Source organism: the organism of the source record quoted next, assembly GCF_019968955.1.
Source record: "MAG: Porospora cf. gigantea A chromosome Unknown PgA_NODE_311_length_22877_cov_336.944, whole genome shotgun sequence".
NCBI classification, from domain to species: domain Eukaryota; phylum Apicomplexa; class Conoidasida; order Eugregarinorida; family Porosporidae; genus Porospora; species Porospora cf. gigantea A.
Genome location: NW_027151596.1, coordinates 1 through 22,877, shown reverse-complemented (window position 1 = coordinate 22,877; position 22,877 = coordinate 1). Strand labels below are relative to the sequence as shown.

The following is a 22,877-nucleotide window of genomic DNA, read 5'->3' as shown; positions in this document are numbered from 1 at the left end:
GTAGTCGGATATAACACGCAGACTGCAGTCCTCATGGATACCAGCCGTGACAACCGACGCAGCCGCAAGAGAACAAGCAATTGTCTTCATCTTCAATACAAAATTTTTTTTTAGCCAGAATAAGAGTGTCTGAATTTCACACTCTAGGTAGCTCGGCCTCTGAGGGTCTCTGCGAAGTCCTCTGGGTCTCACACCATATTTGGGGTCAGTTGAAACGCCGCTGTCATCGATACGCCCCACATCGATACGCCCCACATCGATACGCCCCACAGGTTCTGCTGGGTTCACGGCATTCCATCCAATGCGATTTCTCAGTTCAGGTGTTGCAGTGTGCGTTGTTTGGGCCTCCGACTTGAGACCTTCGTTTCATAATTGTTATCAAGCGGGGCTGCGGCTCGATCCTGTTTGCACGCAGGCATCATGCGGAAGCGCCTTTCGGATCGTCGAGTCGTCTGCTCCGTCCTGTGTGGATAGGTGCCGACGCACTCCCGACTGCGAGTACGTGACCTGGAATCACACCAACAATCAGTGCAGATTACTTGGTGCCCAGGTGAAGGCTGAACGAGACGACCACTACGTCTCTGTTTTTAAGGGGTGCGTTGACCCTACTGTCTCACAGAAGTCACCAATGGCCGCGGAGCCCAGCTGCGTTGAACGGTTAGCCATCAAAGGTACTGTTATCCGTGAAGCACGGACTCCGTCAGTACTGGAGTGTGGACGCGTTTGTAATGAAACGAAGGAGTGCGTTGGCTTTTCTTGGGATCGGCGGTACAGACAGTGCCGTCTCGTGAGCGAGATTAGTGGAATCGCTCGCTCTCGTTACTACTATTCTGGCAGGAAAGATTGCTTCCAGCCGACCACCCGAACTGTGGAACCCACAAGACCGCCTAAACCTACAGACAAACCTGCCAGTTTTATCCGTCGCAATCGACCTCGGCCTGTATTCTCACAGCTGCCTGCGATGGCCGCTAGTAATCTAGGTGTGCTCAGAACGTGGTAATTCTACAGCAGGGTGTATTGAATGCTCTGACGAAGACTGAATATTTGTACTCAAAATATTTAAATATATTCCTTAGGAAATTATCCTAGAAATCGCGAAATTTCCCCTAAAATGCTGATATAATTTATGCCCGTTCTCCGGTGTCAACAGTGCCTCACTGTCATCGCAAACGAAACGAACGTCATCAAGGAGAAGGTGGCCGCTGACCCTTCCCGTGTGTACAGCTACGTCCTGGACGAATTGCTGGGGGTTGAGGAGGTTCCGTGCTACTCCGCCACGAACCCGGCGTTGGTGCGCTTTGATTTGACGCTTTTCGCGAAGGCTATAAACGTGGATGTCAGCGGAGAACTGTCCATGGTGTCGACGTGGTTTCCTAACCACGCTTGGCGCTTCGTTCACTGCACTTATTGTCAAGAACACATCGGCTGGAATTATTATAAGGAGGCCCACATGCACCAGATTAACGCTGTGCTTTTCGCAGTAGAACGCATAAACAACCTACGAAGCTCTGTGATGTGCTGTCCCTCAACGACATCTTGTGACTCGGATGGATCGGAGAGCTCTGGTGGCCACTCCCCTTTTATGGTTATGTCGGAGAACACTGACCCTTTTGTGGTTATGTCAGAGAACACTGATAGTGCCACTGATGATCGGGAGAGTCGGCCACCCCATTCTGAGTGCGTCGTCGACGATTCGTCAGAAGAGGAGACGATGCTCACGCCTGCTGACGGTCCCCTGCCGCTGCTTGGATGCAGTATCGTCGATGTAGAAGAGGTTGTAAGGCTAGGAAGGCTTTTTGATCCGGATGCATTTATGGACAGAGTCGCTCGAATGTCCGTCCTTAATGACTTGAGAACCAACCTGGTGCAGTTTGCCGCTGGTCGGCAACCTGACACCGAGGATGTATCTTTGGAGGGGGCTTTAACGATCTCAGTCGCCTGTCGGGTTGTCATTGCGGAGGGCGCCGAGCTGGGCCTGGAACCGGAGGAACAAGCTTTGCTGGCTCAATGGACTATGACACCATTGGTGCGGCGAGCCTTGATTGAAAGTCTCCACGACTTCGTTTTTCAGGACATATATTCCTCTGTTCTCCGGTTGGAACAGGCCTACAACGAGCTGGCCTCAGTGATGAATCTTCAGGAGTTGACAGCGCCGACACCCAGTGCCGTCGCCCAGTACATTGCGGACGCCAGTGGAGAGGTACACGTGGGCAACCGCTGTAATGTCCTCACCGACTACTGCGAGGATATTTTGGCAGCCTTGCCACAGCCGACGTTCGTGGGGCTGTGTGTCACTCGTCTCAAGGTGCAACAAGAGTCACTGTCGGATTCCGACTCGTCTAAGTCTACGTCTTGAGTAGTTTGCTGTCGATTTCCAAACGGAAAAGGATATCAGATCAATGATGTCCGATCTGTATTCGTTTGGAGAACGTCCACTCTATAAAATAATTCATTTTTCTCCAAAGACAATAAATACCTCTTAATGAATAATTCGTTCTCTATAAAATAAACCATTTTCTCCAAAGACAATAAATACCTCTTTATGAATAATTCGTTTTCAATAAATAATTCAATTTCACCAAAGAAAATGTAAATACCTCATAATTTCGATCTCAATAAAATAATTCGTTTTCAAAAAACTATATCGCACTCACAACGTCGCTCCTCTGGAAAATGACTACTTTCTTGACTTCGCTTTCCGTTGCAAAATCTCTCGAACAAGTCTATTTTCTTGAAGTAACATGTTGGTTTCTCGTACCTCTCCGCTGATAGCAGCGATATCAGTGCGTAACTGGTCCAACAACCTATTTATATCGATGACATCTTTCCGGAGCTCCCTAGTGTTACACGCTAACTCGGAGTCATCGACAGCGGCTGGAACGTGTGGTTCATTCCAACCTGCGAGACCTACCTCGTCTTTCCATATGCATGCCCACCTTCGATGCGTGCGCTGTAAATAGTGACGCCACGAACTGCATCAAAAAGTATCCGGATAGAGGCGGGATGAGAATGAGTATCTCATGGTGCCCTATCGCCCAGGTAACGAGCTTCTCCCATCGTATAAAGAGCTGGAACACAGTTCGAAGATAATCGAGTCCACGGTCCTACCCAGATGTGCAACACGAACGTGACCAGTCCCAGGGCAAAAAATAAACAGATCCACCTATCGTTTGACAGGAAGCTCTCATGCCTCCAATTCCATGCCAGTTTGTGGAAGAACAGGCCGAATTTGCCAACTGGTGCATCGTAGAGTTCATTGGTTGTAAGTTTTTTCCAGTGATCGTAGTCATCGAGAACACTCTGAGATCCAGAATGGCTGCCATTTCTCACGTCGTCTCGCTTGGTGTCGTTCGGATCTTCAAGGTCGATGGGCTTGCGACCACATCGAGGACGACCACAAGGAGACATTGTTAATGTGAGCAGAATTGCTAAGTTTTTGACTATCTCACGCAAGTACGCCACAAAGACCGCTTTTGTAAAGGTCTGACAAAAGCCAAACATGCGCAAGCACAAAACTTAAAGAGATTGACGGAAACGTACGACCAGAAGTGATTAATACCTTAGAATGATTGTCAGTATGGTCTTTTACTTGGTGCATCCAAACTTAGCTCGTGGATTGATCTGTCTGGCTTATTCCGTTAACGAACAAACGATGGAATCCACCGTACCACTGGTTTTAAAAGGACACTCTGTGTGAAACAGCAGAGAGGTTCGAGGTTAATTTAGGTTTGTGATGCCCTTCGTCAAAGACGGCCCTTCCAAAGCGATGTTTTTGAAGGTCAGACGACCGCTTCCAAATCGATGGTTTTGTAAATGTCAGACAAAAGCCATCAAAGACAGCCCTTCCAAACGGCAAATTCGTCCAAGCAAAATGAACAACACATGGCCACTACCAGCCCGTCCGTAGAGCTTCAATTTGTGGTTTTTTGAGTTGCCAGGTGGATGTGTCGTCGAAGCACTGAGCAGGTTCCAGCCCTAAATAGGCCTTTATCTCATGCATGACCCACCCATGATCCTGGCCACGCTAAGGGAGTCGGACATTCTTTCTGGCCATCCCCAACCGACAGAGGAGGACCTCAATGGGGATTGTGACCTGCTCACGCCGCTGGATAGTGTGAGACTGAAGCCGAGAATGGAGCAAAATATTGTCGGGCTTGACTGGGAATGTCTGGCCACGTCACGACAGGTTTTCCGGAGCACCTCGGTGTCGTCGGGCTGTGACGACTGCGTATCAAAACCGCTGCTCGCCTGCTCTCCCTCCACACTGTCCACGTCCAGCAGTTTTCCGTTGTCAAGTTTCCAGGTGTCGCCAGATATTGTTTTGCCGTCGAATGGCGCTAGAGCACGCAAGAAGAAACAAGCTCAGGGGATAATGCTGTGAGGGGTTAGGGCTTAGCCCTGATCCAGAGGCGTCGCTGTCATGAAGGCCGCCTTCATCGTCTGCAGTACACTCTGCGCCGTGGCAGCTGGCATTTACAGGTGAGCCCTGTCGCAGCTCCCAACCTCAGGCGCGACGTAAACAACGCTCTCCAAAGGCTGCTGCACGTGGCCTGGAGACTAGACGAGGGTTCTGTGCTCCTCTTCGTGCTGATTGACATGGGTACAGTTGTGATGTTGCTGCCCAGCTGCTTCATCGAACTGGTGCACCTCGCTGCTGGCTTCGTGTTCTGCCATCCGAAAAGCGGGTTAGGTTCGCGCCTTGGTATGGCAGTCGCAGTGGGAAGTGTATTCCTCGGTCATAACCTGGCTGGGCTTCTCCAACTGTCCTGCATTCGCCGCGTGTTTAAAGGGAACATCGACGACTGGTTGGAACACCTTCCGAAGTTTAGGGCTCTCGTGGAAACGGTCCAGGAGGGCGGCGCCATTTTCCTTGTGCTGCTGCGACTGACTCCTGTCGTCCCCTTCCCAATGTCCAACATATTCTTCTCCTTGGTGCCGATTCCAGTGCGGCAATGGTTGCTGGGGTCTCTCGGACTGCTACCGCGTAAGTCTTTTACCTCACAGGGCATGCAGGAATGATGTTTTCGGTTTACATGGGGTCCCAGCTGCGCAGCTTTAAGCAACTGGGCAGTCCCCACGTCCACACAAACACCAGCACTGTCGTCATGGCGGTTATCTCAGTGATACTGTCACTGACCATCTCCGTCTACGTGTTCATGGCGATGCGGCGGAAGGTGAAGTCCTACCGCGACGTCGTTTGAAGCATCTTGCGGCTCCCAGTTTTACGAAGGTTAGCACTCCGCCCGAAGCCGTTTTATCAAAGAGTCAGAGAACACCAAACTCGCCAAAGAGTTCTCCCGGGGAGGGCCGATCCACCAGGTACACCTTTCGATGGGTGGTCTTGACAATAACTTGTGGCAGATGGGCGCGTCTTCCTTCACGGAACATAACAGGTCCTTCTCCTTCAGCACGTAGACCACTGCCCCTTGTCGGAAGGCCTGATCAAAGCTGCCTACGGCCTTGAATGCGCTCTGAGCCTGGGAGAGTCGGTGTCCCAACCACGTTGAGCCGGAATTATTATCGCAGGGTTGTTTACATCACTCAACAGAGTTTCGAATACTGCTTAAACCTAGTATTTTGGGTCTTTTTGCTATCATCTTGACCCCTCACATCCATTTAGAGAGGGACAAAGACCAGTTACGAAATGACACAACCGACACTAAGAAAAAATCGGTGATTTTGGATGAGAGACCGAAAACCAAACCGCCGAACTCTTCCAGCTTCGCTGAAGTGGAACTTCCGACGCAAGTCCTCGCGGGCCGAGAAACGGAAAACGCACCTCAATGTGCTGGATTTACGGATGCGAAAGAAGACCCATGATGAGGTGAGCCTGGATTCGGCTGCAGTGACGGTGTGGGAGCCGGATGTGGCTAGGGTCCAGAGACTAGAGGCAGCCATGCAGCCTCAGACGCAGGAGGCGGTGGAGGAGGTACAGGTGAACGAGCGTGAGAAGCTGGTGATGGAGAGGATGCCATTTGACGTGAAGAGGAACAACCCCTTCTATAAACAGCTTAAGCGAGGTTACGAGGCAAAAGTGAAGGCCATTGCGGCGTCTGAGATACGGAATGAGGAAATACAGGCCAAAGCTGATCATTTCACAGGTCGAGAGAAGCAGCGGAAACAACAGTTTCAAAAGCTTTCGAGAAAAAACGCGAGGGGCCAAACGAAACTCGGTCATCTCAGTGAAGTGCTGTTAGAACGGTTGCAACACTCATAAGCGTAGAGTGCCAACTAGACAGCATGCACAGCAGGGGGAGCAACAAGCACACACAATACCGTAATTTCGCAGCATGATCGAGAGGCTCTTGCAATCTGTGAGTCATACACGGCCTTCTCACCCAGATCGCCTCTCGACATCTGCCAGACATTCTAGGGGAAGAGTGGAAAGCTAATGTGGACGATTTCCAGTGGACATGCGAGGGTGATGGCGGGATTCGGATCAGGTAGGGTCTAAGGTGGGTCCGAAAACAGACTCCACGATTTACCTTTCCCTCAGAAGATTTTTGAGGCTGCAAAGGTCCCGTTCGGAGTGGATTTCTCTCACATCAAATCGGCGGTTGTAGTAATCCACCCTACACAACTCGTTGGACCTCTCAGGAGGGGAGCGGTGACGGTTGACATCGAAGATGTGGAGATACGGCTGAGATACGTTTTCCCGAGTGAGTGGGACCCGGACTTGTGGCGTGCCAAGGCCGTAAAACGCGCAAAGAAGGCCATTAGAGAGTGGATCGCATCTGTATCGCTGTTTGGACCTCAGACCAGTTCTCGAGGGGGAGAGTTCAAAATTAGAATGCTGAACTCCATGGTCATCAACTGCCGAAATGTACATCTTCACATTGTGGACAATGTCTGTTCTGGTACTCCCCACGCTCTGGAAGCGATCATTGAGGAGGCAAAAATATCCTGTCCAGAAAACGGAGACCCGAGATTTAAGCCCGAGGAGATGGCTGGCATCCAGGCACTGAAGCTTCGCGTCCTCTGGATACGACTGCTAGGCATGCATGTCACTTACAAGGAATTTCCTGGCCCGGCGCTGGTCGATGCTAGATCACAGTGGTTGGAGAAGAGGCCGGCGCGAGAAAGATTGCCGGAGGAACAGCCGTTACCAGCCCCAGCGGAATCTAGCGATGATGAGAGCAATGAGCTATGGCGTATGGGGTCCGACCGCGTCGTGGAGTCCTTTACGGGAGAAACGACGCGACCCGAGGGACTGTCTAGCGTTTCCTCGTTCAGCCTTCAGTCTGACGTGTGCGACGACTCGTCTGGGGTGACGACGGCGACGAAGACGCTTGATGCGCAGGCTCCGAAATGGGAAGCACCTCGAATCGAGGAGGAACCCACTCACCAGCGAGCGTTTGTCGGCAAGCGTGAGAGCACCAAAGGCAGGCAATCCGCGTTGCCCTTCAACGACCACGGTTTGAGGGTGTCTCCCCAAGGTGGCATGGACATGCATATAATCAGTCGGGAATGGGCGATACGCGCGCTGAACGATGCGGAGGTCGACCAATGGAAAGCCGTCGAGGTGGGATTTACCTGCAGTGAGAAAGGCGATTTCATTCCTCACTTCGAAAACGCGGATGCCACGTTTTCACCGCTGGAAGTGCACTTCTCCAGTGGCGCATTTGACGGCCTGTGGACGCTCGTTAGTCACCTGCGATTCTGGAGTGCTTTTAGGAAGGGAATTGACGCGCCCTTGAAGCAGATTGGTACGAAACACAGCATCCGAAAGTTCCACGAGTTGATCAAAAAGCAGAAGAAAGGGCAACCCTTGACACCCGATCAGGAGAAGTTTGTGGAGGAGACGGAGCTGCGGCTGCCGAACCACGTCGTGACATCCGTGCACCACAAGGTCGAACAGGAAATCTTAATTCACGACGCCTCCTTCCTCGGCAGACTTGGGAATCGGATAAAGAAAGCTATGGCAGGGCGCAAGTTGGACCTGGAGAGCATCGACCACCGTTGGTTTGACAACGAATCTCGACTTACTGTCCACATGCCCAACATAGTGTTCCAGTTTCTGCCACGGCTGAAGCGGGGCATTCACCCGCAGGGACGCCCGTTACCGAGTTTCAAGCCTGCCGACGTGTCGAAGATTTGCGGTACGAGCTCTCTCGGCATGACTCCCGTCTTCACATTCCGCTTTTCGTTTAGGATGATGGATCTGAAGAGGAATGCGCACCGAAAAGGAACCTACATCGCTCTCGACGACCTCGTATGTCTTCGTGACGAGAAGGAAGTTCTATGTGTGCCATTCCACCGGGCAGTCGACCTAGAACCATGTCTCCAGGCCTTCACGGCTGACACATGCCCCAGAGAGCTGCTGATCACTCGGACCATAAACCCCGCCGAGCTGGTGCTTTTCCTCCGAGGCGGACAAACCAAGGTAGTGGGAGACCTCCTGCAAGGCGTGTCGGCGAAGGAGCGACCTTTCTGGTCGCGAGTTCTCCATCGCGTAATTCCTCCTTGCTGCGAGCAGATTCCTGAGCCTGACCCTATCAAGGTGCGACGCCGAGACGAGTTCGATCTTCCTGGCATGTACGACGAAAGTTCGACCCCAACCGACTCGTCGTTCTGCAAAGGTACCACATTCGAGAAACGCGGTCGATTGTATTTACTAGACCCTTTCACGGAGTCGTTCCTAGGAACCGAACCTCTAGCCCACCCCTCTACCAGGTTTGCAGTCATATTAGAGAACTCGACTGCGGCGTCCTCTCGGTTTACGGAGATCATCGTTCCTTCTTTAAACCTGAACATGAATGGTCTTTTAGAGTTCATGTCTGCGTTCCCTCCCGACGTTCCACATTGCTTAGACTTCTTCGACGAGATCGACAAGCCTATTCCACACAAGACTATAGGCATCCTGAACCTCGCTGCTAGCGTTACTCCGTGGGTCAAACAGATGCTATTGGAAGTTCCGCATATCATGGTCTGCTCTACAAATCAGGAGAGTTTAGAGTGCCTTCGCGGACAGGATGCCGGCTACCAACAAGCTACAGAGAAGTGGAAGACGCGGCACTTAGGTCAAGGGGACCGTAGCGCGGGCCTCGCTCGCTTGTCAGCTATGAACAGCTTGGCGCCGCCGCTGCACTCTGCACGAGTGGTACTGGACGACTTCAGTTTCGCCATGGACCAACGACGCCACAAGCTACATGTCAAGTGCCGGAAACTCATCTGCCAAATGCTCATTGATGCTTCTGCTTTCTTCCTGCGACTCTCTCCGTTGCTCGGCCGGCACGGTGGCGGCCTGGGATGCGACTCAGTGAACCGCCCTACGTCTACGACCAGATCCACCTCCTCCGCTGTGGCGCTACTTGACCAAATGCGCACCCTAGAAGGGCCCTACATACCTGCGCCTGCGGAGACCAGCAGTCTGTATCTCTACGGAGATCGGTACGTGGCAGTTAAGCTCCTCTCTGTCTCATGCTTCGAGTTTGAGGACCTTGGGAAGCCGGTCGTCTACCCGAAGGCAGCGAACTTTCCGGTGCACGACGCAATGCCTCAAGTCATCGCGACCAGCCTCCCTCGGCGCGAAGCGGCCACCCAAACTGAAGACGACCTTCCCCCTCTGAAGGTAGATACCAAGCGTCGCCCTATCAAATCTCTCCGGATATCCGTGGCACACATACAAGTTGGGCTGCATCCCATTTTGGCTCTCCTCGCTGTGAACTGGCGCTCGTGGACATTTGAGGACGTCGACTTCCGCTACCTTTTTTACCGGCTGAAGGCGTTCTCACCTTGGAGGAGAATCGACCCGGCTACCAATTCAGAATTCGTCAATCCGAAGTACTCGTACACCCGTACAAGTTTGGAGGAGGCCTCGTACGTCATCCTGCATGGTGTGGGTGATCAGCAGCGCGAGGACCCCCTTGACGCTCTTCTGGGTGCGCTGGAGTCTGGAGGATTCATCAAAGCCGCGTTTCAGTCTGCTGACCAGCCTCAGAACAGCGAAATCCAGCGACCAGTCTCCATTCAGACTGGAATGCGCCACGTGAAGCTCGGTGTTGGCTTGGACCTCTCCCGTATGCGACTCGACGATATTCTCGCCATCTGGGACGACGACCACGATTTCCGGAACGACATGTACTGGATCCTGGCTGAGCTTGAGCATGAGCCCGAGCCTAAGCCCAAGTCAGCTGTGTTGGAACGACTGGCGCCGCAGACGGCGTCACCGGAACCCGCGGTGCTTGCACTCGAGCTGAATTTGGGGTCACTGGGTGTGATGGTCTCTGAGATGCAGTCGCATGTCGTGCTGGTCGCAAGTTTCTTCGGGATTACTGTGGATCTGGCCAAGTGGACTAAAAGCCTTGGAGTCGATTTGGGATGCTCAGAAGTATTCGTCCTGGGTGCAGACGAAGATGAGAATCTGCTCACACTATTGAGTAAAAGTATTGGTCACCTGGCTAGCTTCAACTCGGAATCTGTGCGAGGGTCTGGATCCCAGTTGCTGGGGCCAGGCATGCGAACGCCCAGATTGACGCATCGTTTCTATGGACACGAGCACCTCGAAGACGAGAGCTCGGATGACCCTACGCAGACCTCGATTAGTTCGGGCTCCACAGGCTTCACATCGGCGAGCTTCGATTCCACGGTGTTGGAATCGTTGAGCTCGGATTCTCTTAAAGTCTCCTCCAGCTGCTCTCCAGGACGCTCGCACAACTCAATTCATCTGAACAGCTCATTGCACCGGGAATTGTTGCGCGAGTGGTCGTTTCCTTCGTTTTACGGCCGTCCGCGATTCTTCAGACGAGCCTCTTTCGCCAGCGCCTGGAAGGCGGAGTCCTCGCGAAGCACTGGCACGGGTATGGCACAGGTCCGATTGACGCGGGACGATTCTCTGTGCTTAAAGGTGTCAGTGACGTTAGAATCGTGGCACCTCTTCCCAGTGCTTCGCTTGGTGGATCAAACTCTACAGACCTTTGAGGATGTCAAGTCGATTATGGCGGTGGAGCGTCTTCGTCTCGCAGGCAACCAGCGGTCAAACAATCACTCGTTAGAGACACCAGCAACGCCAACAACAGCAAAGCAGCCATTCGTCCCCAAGCAGTTCCATCTGCAGGTGCACACCACAGATTTCAATGTGCATCTGCCTAGTGGGCCTGTGCTACCTGCGGGGTTCTATCCGGAAATAGGAGCTGCTGAGTCCGAGGCGTTCTCGGACGCACTCTTCGACACAGCGCGGACTCACGGTCGTGTGCCGCTGCTAGTTCCCAACACCTTCGGCTTTTGTGTCAACAGCCAGCTGGAGCTAGGGACGTCCATAACCCAGGTGCACTCTAGCCAGAAGAGAGTTCAGATCACTGTTGATCTGGAATCCTTGGAGGTTTTGCTGCATCAGAAGGCGGTCTGGCTGCGGATGTGTCTCACAATCGCAAACGCCAGGTTTCGGACCCATTTCATCACCGGAAAGGAGTCGTTCGTCTCCGGCCTCGTCAACGCAAGCCTGTTGGTTCAAAAGGTTTCGCTTTGGGGATGTCGTTACCTAAATGTCGCTCGCAGGAAAACCGGCACCACTGTGGATGGAAGTGAGACGGGGTCCACATCCGTTTCTCCAACAACAGTGGTTGGACTTTTCCGATCTTCGGAGAAGCCGGCGGAGTCGGTACCTTTCTACACAGCGCGCTTTGGACTCGAAGAGACGCATCCCCGCCTCACAGATGAGGCTTGGTTGAACCCAGCCGTGTTGGCGCTCCTTCCCTCTCGGGTTCCATTTCCTTCATACCACTGCGACAGTCTTGTGCCAACGTTGACACCTCTGGTGTTCTGTGTGAGTGAAGAGGTCCCATCGCTAACTGTGGCGGTAGCGTCTGAGGAAGACAGCCCCGTCCATGCTCTGGTTTCGTGCTCTCACCTACATTTGGTGGTTGATATGGCGTCGTTCAGGCGATTGGCAGAGGTGGTGGAGTTCGTCGAGGACTGGGCAGGTTGGAAGCATCAGGTGCCAGCCAGTGACGGTGCATCCTCCTCACAAAAGCCAAATCATTTCAAGCCCGTTTCAACGCTACTATCACCTACCGCCGAGGTCACTGGCGCCGTGTGTGTAACGGTTGCAGGACTCTCTGTTGTTTTCTCCCCCGATTTGGCAGTGGCAGCGGCGGTTCCAGGTCCAACGCTCGCGAAGTGCTTGGATTCCGATTTCCCTTCTCTGCAACTCTACGACGTGCTCAGGATTAACGAGAATGACCCTGTTAGCTTCAGAGTTGACACCGGATTCTACGTGCAGGCAAAAGAAAAAGAAGGCATCTCAGGCGATGATGACCTGGACGACATGAGCGCCACCATCAAGGCTGTTGAGCCGCTGCTGGCAGGGCTGGGACTGGACAGCTCAGCGCTTATCCTGCGCATCAAGCCTGCTTCCCATCGCGACCACCGCTACCGTCGATTCGCTTCGATGGGAAGTATGTTCAATGGGCCTCGAAGATCTATTGAGGTACTAGGTCCGATGGGAAGGTCGTTCAATGGGCCTCGAAGATCGATGGAGGTAGTAGGTCCAAAGAAGACCATGAGGGGTATTTGGGTGTCGATTCCGAGGGTTGACCTCCAAATGCAGGACAGTGGTCGCTTTTGGAGCTTAGGAGTTCGCCGAACCACTCTGACTCTAGATAGGGTTTCCGACGGTGGTGAAACCGGAGTGGAGTCCTTTTACCAGATGGAGTTTGGAATTGAGAGACTCAGTTTTAAGGACAATCTGGGAGTGCCGTTCCTGCGACGTACGCCGCTGACGAAGCACCCACAGAACCTAATGAGTTCGGCTCACTTTCCTAACAGTTACGTCCACCAACTGCAGTTCTTTTCTAAGTGCCTCTATAACCCCACTCGCTACAAGACAGCAATGATAAAGGTACAACGCATGCGAATTGAGCTCGAGTTCGACTCCATGCACCGGCTAATCGTGAGAGCCAAGCAGGTAGCGCGGACGCTACACCCTTCCAACGTCGTACACCAAATGGAGCCGCCCGAGCTGCCGTGGCACCGCGACATGTATGTCTCCACGCTGAAAGCGGGAGCAGGGGTCTACTCCCCCACTCGAGTGGAAGGTCGACTCTTCCCACTGGTGACGTACTGGCCCGCAACTGGAGAAGAATGCTACGTGGAAAGGGGGCTGCCTCGGATGGTGGACATGATCTGGGTGCTGGACTTCATGGGCATGCCACCCAATGACAGCGATGCCGTGGAATCTGAGCACGCGACGCCCCCAACGGCTGCAGAGGACACGTCAGCCTTCAGACCACTGCTGGGTGGTCTTCCACAAAGCACTCATCCGTTGAACGGATTTCAGGACATGGACGAGTATGCGCATACGTGGCTTTCTCTCGACGGTGAGGAGCCGAAGCGTCCCGATGTCCATCCGAAGGAGGAGAAGACCTACCGCACCAGCAATTTCGGAAGGTCGACAATGGTACACAATGGTACACATGTCGGTGACTCAGCTTCAACCCCGGATAGCAACAGCTATATCTTTGGCGTCATGGCGGCTGAAGCCTACAAAGTGGCGGGTCACGTTCACTTCCTGACTTCCCCTATGATGGGCTCAGGCCTCCAGCCCAACGCTCTCTTGATCCGGTTTGCAGTGGAGGGTGTGGAAGGCTGGCTTGTTCCGCGATGCCCTGCTCTCTACCGCAAACGCATGCAGCAGTCCATAAAGGTTCCTCGAGGCCGAACTCCTATTGTGAGCGTCAGCACGCTGCGTCCCCAATTAGACGAAAAGGCGGTCCCCCTTGCGGCGTACAATCAGTGGTTCGGCCCTTTTCAGGCGGAGCCTCGTCCGCGACCTGGATTCCACATCCCTGGAAGCCGGTTGAAAGGCGACTACGAGGTTAGGATACCCCCTCTGTCCGTTCGTCGGATCAAAGAGACCAACAAGGAGCGCAACGTGTCCTTCCATGCCTTGAAACCCGTTCGCATCACGGATAATCCCCTGATGCATACAGGACGAGCTGACGAAAACGCCTCGGGGAAGCAAGTTTTGGGTGTGCAGATCTGCGCTTCTGTGACATGCTTGAAGATTGATCTCCCCACGAGCACCGCCGTGGAGGAGTCCTCTCGCAGGTACCTGGTTCAGGCCAAGGTCTCTGAGCTGGCAGTGACACTCGGAACTCCTCGTGTGCGACATGAGGAGAATGAGGGTGAGGGAGTACCTGTTCTGGTTTCGAGTGATGGTCGACTGATTACATCGGACCGTGACTATCTCTTAAAGCTGGAACACCTCAACATTCGACTTTACGGTCATGAGGCGAGAGCCGCTGGAGACGATTCCAGGGAAGACCATCGCTCTTTGCTGCGGAAACATTATTCTTTGGATGGCAACGACTCTCTCGACGATCTCGGTGACAGCTCCTTCTGGAGGGCTTCCGTCCGACTCAACCGGTTGCTTGTGAATGGTACTCTCTCCGCTATCAGCTCGCTCCACGACATTATCGACACCACCACCAAGCAAGTCGACGCAATAAACGAAGACTGGTGGCGTCAAGACACCGGGTGTGGGGCGAACTCCATCGATGTAGCCCGAACCCTGCTACGCAGAGATGTAATGAGGGTGGAAAACCCGAGTGAGGTTCTCACGTTCGACGACAGCGATGCGTCCCAGCACATCTCCCGAGACGCCCACCTTTTTTGGAAGCACGACCCCGATGTCTTCAAGGAGTCAATGGGCTACGAGGCCACCAAAGGTCTCGCTTCCCAGGAGCACGCAATCATCGACTTCCTCTTCCTCAGACTGTTCGCCTGCCCCAATACTGTGCCTCTCATCAACGTCAACTTTCGCTTCCAGGAAACCACTCTTACCCTCTCCGACTTCTACACAACTTTGAGCACCTTGCATATTCCGTTGATCACAGGCAGGAGCTCTTATCCGATGTTGGGGAAGAGCGACATGGAATTGAAGGTGACGAAGTTTACCGTCACATGCTACAACCCGCAGCAAAACAAGACTGACACAGTTGTGGCTCCGTTCTCGGTGGTGGCCTCTATTTCGAGGAGTATGCAACAGGTTACGCCTCACAGCGACGAGATTCTGCCAAAGGGGCAGTGCACACTTACGATTGACCCCATCGAGCTCCACGTGTTCTCCGGTGTTCTGCAGGTCTTCCAAAGGGTGCAGGCGTACCTGGTGCGGCTGGACAAAGCCATGCGAGTCACCCAGAACAAGAAACCGGTTCTCAAACTGCTGAACGACACCCAAACGAGGATACTTCTGAAGGGTTCGATGCAGGCAGGAGCCCATGTTCTAGTGCCAGAGGGTCATTACGCTGGAGTATCCTCTGGTCAAGGTCTGGAGGTTCATCTGTGTCTGACGCAGGAAGAAACCGAGAAGACGCCTTTGAAGATCTTCAAGCGGAAAACCAGTGAGCACTACTCCATGGAGGACCTTACGTTGTCGGAGGTTGACACCCAGCTTGTAGTGACGTCCATGCTACGCATGGGAGAACAGCGTGGTAACGACATCGACGTGCTGTCGTCAGTGGATCGCTACGCCAGGAGATTTATGCTGCATTCGACGCGCGCAAGCGATGCTCTGTTGAAGATGCTTTATCACGAGCTCACCAAGCTTTCCACCAACAGCAAGGACCACAATCAAACGAAGGAGCTGAATCGCATTCTTAGCGAGCCAGGATGGACTTCGATAGGCGGCTTACGAAAGGATTACCAAAACACGCGGGCCTACTTTGCTCGTGATATCGGATTCTCCATTGTGGCCCAGCCCGACACCCTTGTTGGGGTCAATGGCCAGGAGGAGTGGTTTGTGACACTGGGGACGTGCATTCAAATCCACAACAGCACGGCCCTCCCTTTAGGGATCAGCACGGTGAAGACGTCTGCAGTCAGAGGCCGCATGCGAAAGCTGGTGATGCGGATGACTGGCTTTATTGAAGGCAGCCTCAAGGACATGGTCTCCAAACAAGAACCTTTGGTGATTCCGCCGTTCAGTTCTCGAAGCATCCCTCTGATGTGGTTCCACCACGAAGATTGCTACGCGTGTATTCGGCCGGAGACCAAAACACCAAGCGTCGCCGGTCTTGAGGAATCCTGGTACGTGCCTTTTCACCTGCTGAATCGCCTCTTGGACTTCATCCGTGCCGAAAACCACTCTATGGGCCATGACCCCACGACCCCAAGTCGCCCTCAACAGCTTCCGGCGCAGGTCCAATTGAAATGGCGTCGAGCAGTGGCCGTCAAAGGGCTCCTTGAGGTGACTCAGATCCCCTCCAACTACCCCTCTTGCCACGCCTACCTGTACTCCATCATCTTGCGACCTACGGTCTCTGTTACGAACAGGCTACCCTACCCGGTGACTGTCTGCGCGCATCCTACCGTGGAGGGCTTGGCTGCGCTGAATAGGACGCTCAGGCCAAACTCTGGGGTGGAGACTCTGTTCCGCGGCCATATGGCTGACGCCGAGCGCGAGGTGACATCGCTGGTCACTCGGGGGATGCTGGTGGCGACCATTCCTCCTCTGTGTGTCTGGGGACTCACGACGGCGGAATCGCACATGGAAATGGTATTTACGGTTCATGGGGCGCCTATTGAATGTCTAGGCAACACAGCCAACGTGTCGCAATGCACCGAGGTGAATCATGATCGTAGTGTGCTATGGGAAGACATCCTGCAACACATTCTGATATCTGAGGAGCCTCTGACCACACTGCCTTACCCCGCCGACATAGCTTCTTTTGACGCGATGCTCTTGCGCGTAGGTCAAGGGACGTTCGCTGAGCGGCTTATTTCGCCGCATTCAGACGCAGACCCGGCGAGCGCCAGGCGACTGTTCGAGGCGTACATCTCGCAGTACCCTATGTACACGACCACTGCGGTGTCTATGTGGGTCTCGGGTCAGGATGCTGTGAACAGCCACCAGATGAACCCCCGTTTGCGGGTCTGCTCCGACGTTGAACCCTTTCCTAGACAGGTGTACAAGATTTGCGAAAAGGCCATGTGTCTGCAGGATTACCTCAAGGGCGACCAGATGGTCCCTCCGACAATCGCCTCCCGAGCCTCGAGTATGGGCTTCGTGGCTGATGATGTGAGGACCTCCGCAGTCAACGACCTGGTCAACGAGATGTATTCGACGTTGCCGTTCATCGCGGATGCCGGCAAGGGCGAGGTCACCCTCTTCTCTCCCTATCAGGTGGAGAACTCCTCCCTGAGTGTGCTCACCCTCAACGGGAAAATCGTGCCTCCCATGTGTCGTTTGATGATCTGCGAGGACGAGGCCCGTAGGGCGCGGATCCGCGCGTTCAGGCTGAAAAATAGCGACGCAAAGAAGCTGCTGGTGGTCTGCAGTAATCGGTCTGTGAAGATGGATCTCCAGCGCATGACCCAATCAAGGCCTGCAGTGGTGCTGAAGTTCCCCACACAGGACGCACTGGAGAAGCCGGCTTTTCGGCCAGAGACGGATAATGTGCGCACAATTAAGGAGAGTCGGGGCGAGACCTGTCGTATTCCGAAACTTTGCAGACGGAAAGGAGGCTCGATTGCCTCGTCTGAAAGCACAGAGAAAGGAACCCACGAACGCGTGGTGAAGTACCGCGCAGCAGTTGTCAGAGCGTCGAACCGAGTACTTCGGCGGCAAGTGCCAACCATCCTCTCTCCTCGAGTGGACGTTCGAGATGCCGTGTCTCACAATGACACTGTCGAAGGCGAGCTCATGTCTGAAGACAGTCTCATGATGTCTAGGCCGGAATCCTTCACTGCGGCTTACAGCAACAGGGAGATGACCACCCCAAGGCCTGACCACTATAGAGGCCTTCGCTACAAAAACGTGGACGGAGTGGTGTCGCTTGGCATCACGGTGCGCTACAACGACCATCCTTATGGGCTCTGCAAGGTAGTGAGCATCGCTCCTCGATACATCTTCTACTCCAGACTTCCTTTTGCTGTGTCCGTCGAGGAGTTCGATACTCGAGCTAAGGTGACCACCAAGCAACTTGTCATGCCCAGTGGTGTAGTTCCCTTCCACATGGAATCTGGAGCCTTCGTTCTCTGCGGAGTCTCGTCGGGTCACACATCTTCGCCATTCGTGATGCCAGACGCCGCGCCTCACACAGCTCAAGTAGCCCTGATGCATCGAGGAAATCGGGATCCTGGGGGTATTATGCTCCCAGGACATGGGTTGATCGTACAGATTAATGTCGTATCTGGAGAGTTCAAGAGCTCTCATTCGTTGCCAAGCACAGTCAACACCAACTACGTGGTTCTCTCCGTAGCGAAATCCCCCAAGTACCAGTTGGTAAACCACTGTTCTGTCCCTCTTCTGCTGGAAGAACAGATCCCGGGTCGCCGGCGGCCTGTGCGAAACGCAGTCGTGAATTCCAACATCTTCGACAGAGGCCGCCGAGAGAGTCGACCTCCTCCTAACGGTGAAGTCCGAAGGGCCGGATCGGAAGACCGAAACAAACCCCACAGCGCGTCCTTTTATCGGCGGAAGCACTCCCACTCCCCGATGAATCAGGAGAACTCGCGCTCAGAGCCGCTGCTGCCGGGAGCCTCGTGCTTCTACTTTGCCTCTAGCGGAGATCCATCACTTGTGATTTCAGTCCCGAATTCGAAAACTTCAGAAAGATGGCCGGTGAAGTTTGACAACTACAGCTCTGTTTCCTCGTTGGCCTACATCGCGGATGAGTCTGACGGTCAGTCCATGAGCTACATTCACTACGCGCTGTATGTGAATCACTCAGGGACACGCATCGTTGTGTTTCTTCCATCCAAAACCTTGGCGTCTCGAATTCTGAAGGGAGAGAACATCACGGCCGGAATGCTGACGCGAGATCCGGTGGGTACTACCGCGAACAGCCTCCTCCTCAGTACTACGAAGACTATCACAATGACAAGCGGATTCCGCGACGTAGCTCCGCCTACGGCCAGAAGAGAGAGAGACGAGCTCTACACTAGGAAAAACATCGACAACCACCACCTCCCCTTTGTGGTGCTTTCTGTGGAGATCAACCTGGGATCGGTTGCAGTGAAGTGGATCCACCAGTCTGACACCATATTGGCCTTCCGAATGAGTACCATCCGTCTCAGCGGAAGCTTAGCGCCAGAGACTCTGCCAGGATGGCTCGGAGCTGCGGTGGAGAGCCGCACGAAACGCGTGAAGTTGAGACACTTCTACGACTCAGTGAAGATTAGGATTTTTAAGACCCGTCAGGAAGCGACAGATCCTGTGGTAGAGTGAGCACTGTAGCCATTTCTAGTATCATTGAGGCCTTTGTTTCTCTTTAGTTTCGTTGTACATTTCTTTAGTTGTGTTTTCCCCCTAGTTTCGTTGTGTATCTATCTCTTCCAGAGGCAACCGATTGACTGAATCATATCTCTCTAAGACCCGACAGCTTCACGAAATCCTGCGAACTGAGGCGAACGTCAAATTGAAGGTCAGCGCTGGAGCCGTCCACTGCGATCACTTCTTATCTGGTGACATACCGGTGATACTGAAATCTGTCGAAGCGAAGGGCAACGGCCGTTCCAACTTTTTGGATTTGCAGTTGTCGATTCGTATACTGGATGTACATCATGCGAAGGTAATCTCACACGTCCTCGTTACTGTCTCTCCTTTGATGGCGCACATCGACATCGAAACCCTCGAACAACTCTTGGCTGCTATTGACATCGAGAAGCAATTCGTGTGTTCTTCTGCACAGGCGGATGTCACCCCTCCAGCTCCGCAGTTCTGCAAAGAGAAGCTCACGAACGCCTCGCTTTCCTTCGCAGTCGACGACCGCGAGCCAGCGTGGTTCACATCAACGGACGCCGAAGCTCGGCCTCTGATGCTGTCTGCAGATAAGTACTCTCCTGCCCAGCGTCCCACTGCGCCACAAGAGCGCAGCCTGCGAAAAGGTACTCATGCCTTTTTCAACTCCAGCCCAGGCGTTGCACTGTTCAACCTTCAGAGCATGACTCCCATTATGCAGTGTTGCTTACCATCCACCTCGGAGCTCCACGGATCTACAGCCGTATACATCGGCGACCTGACCATTCGCGGCATGTACATGCGTATCAGCATTCGGACAAGCCAAAGACCTATTGACAGACACGTGTTGCAGTGGGTGGACGCGCTGCCTCTGGACACTCCCCTGATGGCGCTGCAAATCGCCTCGGAAAGGCGGAGGAACGTCATCTGCACACTTTCTGAGCTGGTCCACAACCTTCGCCACTCCTATGTGAAGCAGCTGATCACGCAGTCACTACCGACTGCCTGGTTTCGCAATCCATTCGCTTTCGTGACTGCTACGTGGCGTGGCGTTCGGGAGGGCGGGAATGTGCTTCTGAGCAAGCTTGAGGAGTTCGGCATCTTACAAGGGAGCGTCATCGGATTCCGTCTCGGCATCATCGTGTTCATCCAAAACGTGGTGGGTGGCATCTTTCAGAGTCTGGCTCACTTCACCAACCTCCTCATGAAGGGCTTCAGGAATCGTCGCCTTCACCCCTTCTCCGTTTTAGATGGTTGCCGCATTGGTATGGTCGGCTTCTGCACCGAGTGCTTCGCACGACCCTGGCTTGCAATCTGGAGACAGCCGAGGAAGATGAGGGAGAGCGGACAGCCGTGGTTCAAGGTTCTAGCAATCATAGTGTGGTGCATCTTCCGGATCCTGGTTGTCTGCTGGTTGTCGGGGGCGGTGTGCTTCCTGTCAAGTGTTTTCGAGGGATTCACCAACACGTTTGTTGGAAACTTCGAGCTTTCCCGCAACGGGGAGGAGCTTGACCTGCGCGAAACGAGTGACTAGAGTATGAAGTTCATTGAGACAGCGATGCCATGCAAGACAACAGTAGACGGGTGACGTGGTAGTGCATAACCTTTTTTTCGGCAATTCAATGCTTCGATTGTTCCGATTGTTCCATCAAATTCGACAGGTCCTTGCGACCCATGTCTGCAGGTGTGGGGCGGGAGTGCGCACAATTCAGTGTCCTGCTGGTGCTTTTACTGGCCTTTACTGTCGTTGTCATTCAGTTTGCCAACCGGAGGTGTGAAGAGGAGGAAGTGTACTGGACAAGTAATGAACCCCTGATAACTGGCGAGTTTCAAGGTCCCGAGAGCGACTTGAAAGACGACGCTGAAGAGGGGAAGGTCTACGTGACACAACGACTCGCTTTGCAGGAGTATCAAGTGGAAGTGGACGAGACCACGAAGTCGGCCATGGCAGCTTTGCTGAAGACTCGAGAGTGGGGCGACCACTGCGCCGCTAGACGATACGAGACAGTCAATTTTAACTGGCAGAAGCGCCTCCGTGATGACGAGCGAGTTCGCAGATTCAACGACTAACGCTTTATTAATCGATCCTCGCTGGCCTCTGTATGGGAATTCACGATAGCTCCGGAGTCGACGACGCACGCCACGAGTATGGAGCCGTCGCCAATGGTGGCGTTCGCTCCGACGTAGCAGCCAGTCAGCTGAACATCAGCGCCAAGGGAGACACCCGGCTCGAGGAAGCTGCATATGACTTTGGGAGTGTCCTCGTGGACATCTGTCCTTCGTGCTTCGCGCTCTTGGGGACTCGTGGGTGGAGCATTTCCCAGGTCAACCTCTTGTCCTCGGTAGAACAGGGGTCTGCAAATGACAGACTCTAGTAGGAGGAGCGGTGAACATAAAGAGACCGGCAGCAGCGAGTGGTACAGCCCGGGCACACGAAAGGGGGACTCCAGCAATGGGGGCAGAAGATTGGCGGAGGGGTAAGGTGACGACGCCTCATAGGGGTTGTCGGCCAGAACGTTGGGGGTGGCCGCACTAATTGCCACGTGGAAGAGGTCTGCATCACTCACGATGCGACCACAGAAGCGGCTTCGTGGTTGGAATAAGGGCAGAATGCGATGAACATCGGAGCAACTCTCAAGATATGGACTCTCGCTGATGTTGAGGATGTCGGAGTACACGTCACATTGCTCCAGAGACTTAGGGAAAAACCGTGTGCCCTGAAGGGAGAGCAGAGTGGGTAGGACCCCCGTAACAAAGTCAAGACTGGTGAAGTCCACCTCGAATCCAGACGCCTTCGGATCGGGCGTTGGGTCTACCTGCAGCCCAAGGGCCTCGACGTCTTCGCGGGAGAGCTCGGGAACCGGGTCCTTCGCCACTCCCAGGAGCATTCTACGAAGAAGTTGCTGCTCGAAAAGCACCACGCCTGGAAAGCTGACAAGCTGCTCGTTCGGACCAAGGTGCATCTGCAGCGCTAACTCCTCAGGGCAGTGATTTTCCGCGTTCAGCATAAACTTTCCGTGAGTCCGGACCACGAATTTCTGGCGGCGCGTTTCCTGCAGCGGCGGAGACGCAAGTTGTACAGGCGGTCGGGCGGCGTTTGACCGACCTGTAGCGGAGCTCCACCTCCTTACGTGTGGTGGAAGAAGGATCGTTGATGAACGTCGTGACAGATGTGGGAGTGATGTCAAGGCCGGTATTTCCAGCTCGTTCGTGAAGAGTACGACAAGGCTGGTATTCTCGCACAACAAACGGTAGTACATGTGCGCCAAGTCCAGAACTCCAAGTACGTCAGACTGGAGAACGAAGAGGTCTGACTGCACCAGTGGTAGGGCAATGCGACAGCAGTCCAGGATAGTAGGCTTCTGTAAAGGGTCGACTATTGACGGGAGAAACCAGGGATAGATTGGTTTGTCCAGGCACAGAACGTACAGCTCTACTTCGACGTCCAGCTCTGCCAGTTGCCACTGGACAAACTCCTCGTGCGTAGCCAAACACCCCACGATGACTCTTGGGTAACTTCGGTGGTCTGACCAGCCTGGTTGTCCTGGTAATCGTTTCCGTTCTCTCCTCGATTTGGGGGTGTTGGTGGCTGATCGCGACTCTCGTCGCTGCAATCCCCTGCGTAAGCAGGTCTGAACCGTGAGCACGTTCATCTGAAAGAGAGAGTAAGGTCCTATGTGTCGGTTTAGGGAACGGG

The 22,877-nt window shown here is 53.8% G+C and overlaps 5 protein-coding genes across 10 annotated transcripts; 4 read left to right on the top strand and 1 right to left on the bottom strand.

The window, feature by feature from the left end:
• Positions 1 to 1,126: 1,126 nt before the first annotated feature.
• On the top strand, positions 1,127 to 2,356 carry KVP18_000960 (uncharacterized protein; the record flags this gene model as incomplete). Its single annotated transcript, XM_067950505.1, has 1 exon — positions 1,127 to 2,356. The coding sequence occupies one exon, from the start codon at positions 1,127 to 1,129 to the stop codon at positions 2,354 to 2,356; it is 1,230 nt and encodes a 409-aa protein (XP_067809977.1).
• Positions 2,357 to 3,994: 1,638 nt separating this feature from the next.
• On the top strand, positions 3,995 to 5,201 carry KVP18_000958 (uncharacterized protein; the record flags this gene model as incomplete). 3 transcript variants are annotated; one of them, XM_067950500.1, is made up of 4 exons in its annotated part: positions 3,995 to 4,377; positions 4,408 to 4,479; positions 4,509 to 4,984; positions 5,014 to 5,201. In XM_067950500.1, 4 exons carry the CDS (start codon positions 3,995 to 3,997, stop codon positions 5,199 to 5,201), a joined length of 1,119 nt encoding a protein of 372 aa, XP_067809972.1. The 3 variants fall into 3 exon arrangements, with proteins under 3 accessions (XP_067809972.1, XP_067809973.1, XP_067809974.1); XM_067950501.1 differs by lacking the exons at positions 4,408 to 4,479; positions 4,509 to 4,984; positions 5,014 to 5,201 and having other exon boundaries at positions 3,995 to 4,381; XM_067950502.1 differs by lacking the exons at positions 3,995 to 4,377; positions 4,408 to 4,479 and having other exon boundaries at positions 4,612 to 5,019.
• A 482-nt stretch (positions 5,202 to 5,683) lies between these two features.
• On the top strand, positions 5,684 to 6,217 carry KVP18_000957 (uncharacterized protein; the record flags this gene model as incomplete). The annotated part of the gene is made up of 1 exon (XM_067950499.1): positions 5,684 to 6,217. The coding sequence occupies one exon, from the start codon at positions 5,684 to 5,686 to the stop codon at positions 6,215 to 6,217; it is 534 nt and encodes a 177-aa protein (XP_067809971.1).
• Positions 6,218 to 6,290: 73 nt separating this feature from the next.
• On the top strand, positions 6,291 to 20,714 carry KVP18_000956 (uncharacterized protein; the record flags this gene model as incomplete). Of its 3 annotated transcripts, XM_067950496.1 has the most annotated exons (4): positions 6,291 to 6,314; positions 6,343 to 6,443; positions 6,472 to 19,164; positions 19,280 to 20,714. In XM_067950496.1, 4 exons carry the CDS (start codon positions 6,291 to 6,293, stop codon positions 20,712 to 20,714), a joined length of 14,253 nt encoding a protein of 4,750 aa, XP_067809968.1. The 3 variants fall into 3 exon arrangements, with proteins under 3 accessions (XP_067809968.1, XP_067809970.1, XP_067809969.1); XM_067950498.1 differs by lacking the exons at positions 6,291 to 6,314; positions 6,343 to 6,443; positions 19,280 to 20,714 and having other exon boundaries at positions 6,791 to 19,168; XM_067950497.1 differs by lacking the exons at positions 6,291 to 6,314; positions 6,343 to 6,443; positions 6,472 to 19,164 and having other exon boundaries at positions 19,548 to 20,714.
• A 532-nt stretch (positions 20,715 to 21,246) lies between these two features.
• On the bottom strand, positions 21,247 to 22,853 carry KVP18_000959 (uncharacterized protein; the record flags this gene model as incomplete). 2 transcript variants are annotated; one of them, XM_067950503.1, is made up of 1 exon in its annotated part: positions 21,247 to 22,853. In XM_067950503.1, a coding segment is annotated over one exon (1,607 nt), but the record flags the coding sequence as incomplete, so codon positions are not given. The 2 variants fall into 2 exon arrangements, with proteins under 2 accessions (XP_067809975.1, XP_067809976.1); XM_067950504.1 differs by having other exon boundaries at positions 21,247 to 22,833.
• Positions 22,854 to 22,877: the final 24 nt, after the last annotated feature.